At 39.3% G+C, this 7,253-nt stretch overlaps 1 protein-coding gene across 9 annotated transcripts in view; it reads left to right on the top strand.

The window, feature by feature from the left end:
- Positions 1-7,253, top strand: part of Tcf12 (transcription factor 12) — a 280,237-nt gene that overhangs the window by 260,250 nt on the left and 12,734 nt on the right. For all 9 annotated transcript variants that reach the window (XM_013010144.1, XM_013010143.1, XM_013010141.1 and 6 more), the window contains 2 exons: positions 4,715-4,829; positions 5,632-5,794. In XM_013010144.1, coding sequence (XP_012865598.1) covers positions 4,715-4,829; positions 5,632-5,794 — 278 coding nt within the window. The remainder of the gene's footprint in view (positions 1-4,714; positions 4,830-5,631; positions 5,795-7,253) is intronic.

Genomic DNA, 7,253 nt, shown 5'->3' with positions numbered 1-7,253 from the left:
TCAAGTGGTAGAGCGCTAGCCTTGAGCTGAGGAGCTGAGGGGCAGCGCTGTCAGGCCCAGAGTTCAGGCCCCACGACTGGATCCCCCCCCATAAAAAAAATTCCTCCCAAGAGGTGTATTACTGTAAGTCTGAAGGAAATTTAATCCAGGAATTTTTCTGTTTTTTTTTTAATATTACTCAGTTTGCTATCAAACACATAGGGTAATATTTTATTCAAAACCACCTCAGCATTTATATCACTCATCAAAATAGATTTGGAAAGTTTTTAGCCTTTCTATTAGGATAGCTGTTCATTTTAAAGGTTTTAAATTAAATTTTTTAAATTAAAAGTTATTCAAATGGCAACTTTTTAAAGTTTGTAAACTGTAGAGGTCTTCAATATATGGAAGAACCATAAGAAATGGAATATTACCAAGTGTCAATTATAAAACCCATCTTCAAATAAACTTAAATATCTTGCAGTAGACAGCAGTAAAGATCATTTAATTAGCCTATAGGTTAATAGTGATTAATTAAATCATTACTATTCAGTGAATTGTAAGAACTATTAGGCTAGAATTCAAAATCAGAGGAATTCATAATGAGTAGTTTTTATTCTGTCCCTTAATTTACAAGACCTTATTCATCAACTAATTAGATTTAGCATTTTTTTTCCATTGTGAATGCAAAAGCCATTGGCCAGATTGAATGAAAACAAGTTCTTGTTGGGTGCTTCCACAGAAGTCAGGACATACACAGCTTATGAAAATTCAGAAAGCAGGACGCAGTCATTTAATGGTATGGGCCTCTTTCTTCTGAAATGGGCTCTTTAATAATAATTGAAATTTAGAGCCTAGCAGGCAAGAGGTTTGCCATCCCGCTACTTCCCCAGTAGCAGCAGCCTGTCAGCTGTATGCTAACGAGGTGAACAATTAAACCCAGTCCTATCTAGCTAGCTCACAGGCTCAGACAAAGAACTGTTTATACACCTGTTGTGTATGTAGACAGAGCCTTTTGAATGTGGAGTAGCAGATTAAAAGGGTGCTGAGGGAGCCTGGGGAAGTAAGGGTTAAAGAGAACTGTAAAGACTGTGAAAGTCAAATTCTCCAGAAAATATATGAGGGCCATTTGCACAGGGAATCAGGTTACAAAGGAAAAGTTCCTGCTAACTTCATTAACATGAAAAACTCCAGACTTCAGGCTTTCTGCTTGTCTCCGACCAGTTCTTTTTTTTTTTTTCTTTTTTAAAGACTTATATTTTTACTGTGTACCAATTAAAATTTTTAGAAGCCAATAATGTAGGTTCATATAATAAAATAGTTAATTTGTAGTATATTTGCTGCCATTTGCATTCCAAAACAAACGGAGCAACCTTTCTAATTTCCCTTAAGGGAAAATCAAAATCTTTAACTGTTTAGATAATGATCCTATGTCTGCCAAGCCTTTCATCAAGAACGTGGTGATGGAATATTTTTATAAACTGAGTTCCAGAAAATAAAAAAGTCATACTGAACAAATTCTACAGATGGGTTTTCACTGGAGTGAAAATTCAGTCTGTTACTGTTCAGTGGCATTGTCTTACAAAGTTATAAAATGAGTTTTATAATATACAGTAAATGACTACATTTTAAAAGGCTTATTTCCTTTTAATCTACTCTGTGTGATAATCAAAATGATAGATTAAGAACTTATTATCAAAGATCATGGGAAGTTTAAAGTCTACCATGTTATATACACAAACTCAGGATTTCCTGAGCCAGTTAAAATAGTTGTAGCGATATTTTATCTTTACAATAGGCCTCAGTTCTAATGTTCCAAAGAATTTGCAGCTATATACTTTGCTTATCCCATATCTTTTTTTTTTTTTTTTTTGGTTGGTCCTGGGGCTTAAACTCTGGGCTTGGGCACTGTCCCTGCGCTGTTCAGCTCAAGGCAAGCGCTCTACCACTTGAGCCACAGCCTCTACCACTTGAGCCACAGCACCACTTCTGGTTTTCTAGTGGTTTATTGGAGATAAGAGTCTCACGGATTTTCCTGCCCTGGCTGGCTTTGAAGTCTGATCCTCAGATCTCAGCCTCCTGAGTAGCTAGGATTACAGGCATGAGCTACTGGCGCCCAGCTCCATATCTATTTTTATAAATGGGATTTTGAACTGACCTCTTAAATCATTGAGTAGTCCACAGCAAAAAGACACTGTTTAAGAATAAACATGTCCAGGGGCTGGGAAGGTGGCTCAGTGGTAGAGCCTTGCATGCAGGAGTCTCTGGGTTCGATTGCTCAGCACCACATAAACAAAAAGAAAAAAGCCGGAAGTGGCACTGTGGCTCAAGTGGTAGAACGCTAGCCTTGAGCTAAAGAGCTGAGGGATAGAGACAGAGTTCAGGCCCCACAACTGGACCCAAAAAAAGAGAATAAACATGTCCAGGCAGGCACTGGTGGCTCATGCCTATAATCCTAGCTATACAGGAGGCTGAGATTTGAGGATCGCAGTTCAAAGCCAGACTGGGCAGAAAAGTCTGTGAGACACTTATCTCCAATAAACCACCAGGAAACCAGTAGTAGCACTGTGGCTCAAGTGGTAGAGTGCTCGCCTTAAGCTGAAGAACTTAGGGACAGCGCCCAGGCCCAGAGTTCAAGCCCCATGACCAACCAAAAAAAAGAAATATGACCAGTATGCTTGTGAGAAAAGATTTTATGAAACATTTACAGTTGATTTTTCTCATCAGTACACTTTTCATTCTACTTCAACAGTTGTCAAGCTAAGTTCTTAAGATTTTTCTAGGGAAAGGGAAATCAAAAGACTGAAACTATCAAGAGTGAACTGCCATCATTTTTGTGTTCCTCTCCAAGCTTTCAGATTTTATGATTCCAAGCCATGATAAAATTAAGTGATTTAGAAAAAAGGGAACAGTCAGTTCTTGAATAGCCCAGGGAGGAATGACACAAATAATTCTCAGCAATGACTAATCCTCAGATAATTTTTTAAGTAGTTATGGCATTCATCAAATGGACTTTTAAAAGGATTTGTTCAAGATAAGAATAAGGATGAAAGACGAATATTTCTTTGAAAATGTAGTGAAATAACTAATATTTTTAATCACACCCATTGCCAAGTGGCCTACATTGTCTAAAACTTTGCTTTTGTCCCTTTTGTTGAGCTCATAGGAAACAAAAGGATAAATTTCATAGGGATATTTATACTTCTTAAGGTAAAATCCAAAGTCATAAAAGATAAATACAATGTTAATTACTTGAGGGGGATCAAAAGATGTTGTATAAGAGTGGTTCTTATATATAACTCTAGTCAATAAACCTGTCTAAATCTTTTATATCTTTTAGATGACATTTCTACTATCATGAAAAGCTCCATCTATATAACACAGTTTTTTTTAAATACTGCAATAACAGGGGCTGGGAATGTTGCTTAGTGGTAGAGTGCTTGCCTAGCATGCATGAAGCCCTGGGTTCAATTCCTAAGTACCACATAAACAAAAAAGGCCAGAAGTGGCACTGTGGCTCAAGTGGTAGAGTGTTAGACTTGAGCAAAAGAGCTCAGGGACAGTTCCCACACACTGAGTTCAAGCCTTGGGACTAACAAAAACAAAACCAACAACCCTTACTGTAATAGCTAAGTGGTTGATGATGTTTGCCTGCTTTTCTTTCCTATTTCCAGTTAACTGTGGCAAGTGTTAACTTCGATTAAAACTTGAGAATAAATGTGGCAATTTTTTTTCTTTTTTCTTTTTTTTTGGGGGGGGGTCCAGTAGTGGGGCCTGAACTCTGGGCCTGGGCGCTGTCCCTCAGCTCTTCAGCTCAAGGCCAACACTCTACCACTTGAGCCACAGCGCCACTTCCGACTTTTTTCTTTTTGCTTATGTGGTGCTGAGGAATCGAACCCAGGGCCTCATGCATGTAAGGCAAGTACTCTACCACTGAGCCACCTTCCTAGCCCAATGTGGCAATTTTGTTGCCTGGCAACGCAAAACTTTTAAGTTAAAACTTTTGAGATGAGGCAGAGGAATTAACAGTAAGATAAATGACGGGGAGGGTGCCAATGTTAGATGAGCCCTGTTGTTTGGAATGCAGCAGCATTTTGTGGTCTGTATTTAATATACTTAGGGAAGTATATGAAGGTGGTTTTTAGATTTATGTAGAATCTCTAGGTAGGGTTTTATGGCTTTTTGAATGTTGTATTTCTAATAGCCCTTTTGGCTTCTCACAACTACTTTTCAGATTTAAATTTTGAAAGTTTTTTTTTGGGGGGGGGTGTCTGGGCACTGTCCCTCAGCTCTTCAGCTCAAGGCTAGTGCTCTACCACTTGAGCCACAGCATCACTCCTGGCTTTTTCTGCTTTTGTGGTGCTAAGGAGTCAAACCTAGGGTCTTACACGTGCAAGGCAAGCACTCTACCACTGAGCCACCTTCCCAGCCCCTGAGAGTTACATCTTAAGAGGTGTTTTTCCTTCACCAGCATTACTGCTAGTATTTTAAATTTTTCACTAAAAAGCCAGAAAAGTGGCATCTGAAAAAACTTGAAAATTCAGATAAATGATTCTTTGATATCTATTGAATCCTCTAAGACTTGTACAAAATTGAGTGCCAGTGGTGTGCCTTTGTAGTCCCACTGTTTGGAAAGCTGAGGCAAAAGGATCATTTGAGTCTCAAGAATTCAATAAGTAAAAAAAAGTCAAAGAATTAGGGTAGTTCTTGACTACCTTTTCTGTCTTTACTTCAGGTTGGAACTCATCGGGAAGATTCTGTTAATCTCAATGGCAATCACTCAGTCCTGTCTAGTACTGTCTCTGCATCAAGCACAGACCTGAACCATAAAACACAAGAAAATTACAGAGGTAACTGTATTGTCAGCTTTCTCACAGCTTGACTGACTTATCTGTGAATCAAAAGTCGTCCTAGGACAGGGCACTCACAGCAGTGGAGCAGCTGTATGAGTGGAGGGCATGTATTTAGGTTCCATTTGGCCCACATGCATAGGCCAGTGGTTGATCATTGTTGGTGGTGAGAATCACGTGTTAACCCGTGTTTATTGTTTATCCTTCTTTGTGTTCCTGCTTCTGTCCTGTCTCTTTCTTAAATATTTCCTGTCATGAGTAAGCCTGCATGGTTCCCAGTGTCAGAGATGTGTCTAAGAACTCTGTCACTAGCTATTATTTTAGATGTTGTAATTTAATTGAGAAACAATTTTGATAAAAAGCAAACTATGTTCATTGTTATAATAAAGCTTGCGGGTGCAAACTGACCACTGTAATAATGTTCTCCCAGTTGTTTTTAACCACAATACCACTTTCATTTCATTACCTGAAAAGATGTTAAGCTTATTTTCTTTGGTAACATCTTAAAATTTAGTTTCTAAAATGTCTCAAGTTTCTCATATCATGCTTACATGTGAAATAGTGTCTAAAAGTGAGCATTGGGCTGACGGTCCTGATTGGCCTTGTTCTTTTAATTACAGATACTAAAAAAAAAAAATGATAAAAATTTTTCAAACAGCGCTTTCCAGTACTTAACGGTGCACTTTCCACATCTTCAGATTCCTTCATACCCCTGTAACAACTCAGAAACAACTAGAAAGCTTGTTACTGTCTTGGTTGGAATCTCATCATGTATTGTATGGTTCCTTTGCCTCTTTGTTAGGTGGCTTGCAAAGTCAGTCAGGAACTGTTATTCCAGCAGAAATCAAGACTGAAAACAAAGAGAAGGACGAAAACCTTCATGAACCCCCATCATCAGACGACATGAAATCAGATGATGAGTCCTCCCAAAAAGACATCAAGGTCTCATCTAGAGGCAGAACAAGGTATCTGTTAATATTCAGATATTAGGGGCTGGGAAGGTGGCTCAGTGGTAGAGCGCTTGCCTTGCATGCCTGAGGCCCTGGGTTCGATTCCTCAGCACCACGTAAGCAAAAAGAAAAAAGAACAAAAAAAATATTCAGATATTAAATTTTAATTTGCTACAGGCAGAAGTAAACTTGGGCTATTGAAGGGTAAGTTGTATTTATTAATTACCAGCTATTTCCTAGATGCTCTGTTGGGATTCCAAGTATGTTTATCTCATTTAATTTTACATTCTCCCTTTTAAAAAGAAGGAATATGAAGAGTTAACTCTGAAATTATGTTTCTATTATGTCACACCATTTTATGGTCTACGTATAAAAAGGACTACATCTTTTGCCCAAAATTGTTTATAGTCTATATGGCAACTAAAGGACAAAAACAGATAAAAACAAGTTAATGTGTAGAATACAGACATTTAGATACAGTTGCCCAGTGAATGTTTGCTATAATAAGAACTAAGTATGTGGTGGGACTATATTGTACAGGTTAGGTATCAGATTGTGTGTTGTTCAAATTGAGCATTAGCCAATGGGCCAATGCTTATTTTTATTGGAAAACCATCAGACCTTTTGGTTTCATACTGTCTGTGGCTGAATTTGCTTTACAATGATGGACTTGAGTACTTGCCAGAGACTACATGGCTTACAAAGTGAAAAATACTATATAGCCCTTTACAAAAAAAAAAGTTTGACTGGGCGCCAGTGGCTCATGCCTGTCATCCTAGCTACTCAGGAGGCTGAGATCTGAGGATCACGGTTCAAAGCCAGCCCAGGCAAGAAAGTCCGTGAGACTCCTATCTCCAATAAACCACCAGAAAACCAGAAGTGGCGCTGTAGCTCAAGCTGCCTTGAGCTGAAGAGCTGAGGGACAGCGCTCAGGCCAAGAGTTCAAGTTTGCTAACTCCTGATTTAAACAATAATTTGAGAAAAATAAGGAAAAGAAAATATTCCAGGTAGACTTTTTTTTTTTTTTGTCAGTTGTGGGTCTTGAACTCTGGGCCTGGGCGCTGTCCCTCAGCTCTTCAGCTCAAGGCAAGCACGCTACCACTTGAGCCACCGCACCACTTCTAGTTTTCTAGTGGCTTATTGGAGATAAGAGTCTCATAAACTTTTCCTGCCTAGGCTGGCTTTGAACCAAGATCTTCAGATCTTGGCCTCCTGAGTAGCTAGAATGACAGGCATAAGCCACCGGCACCCGGCTTCAGGTAGACTTTTTTTTTTGTCAGTCATGGGGCTTGAACTCTGGGCCTGGGCGCTGTCCCTCAGCTCTTCAGCTCAAGTGCTCTGTCACTTGAGCTACAGTGTCACTTCCAGTTTTCTGGTGGAGATAGGAGTCTCACGGTCTCTCCTGCCCGGGCTGGCTTTGAACCGCGATCCTCAGATCTCAGCCTCCTGAGTAGCTAGGATTACAGGCGTGAGC

The sequence above is a fragment of the Dipodomys ordii genome, unplaced genomic scaffold (genome assembly GCF_000151885.1).
Source record: "Dipodomys ordii isolate 6190 unplaced genomic scaffold, Dord_2.0 Scaffold11, whole genome shotgun sequence".
Classification (NCBI taxonomy): Eukaryota; Metazoa; Chordata; class Mammalia; order Rodentia; family Heteromyidae; genus Dipodomys; species Dipodomys ordii.
Note: the sequence above shows the minus strand (reverse complement) of the source record. Positions and strands in the feature narration are given on the sequence as shown.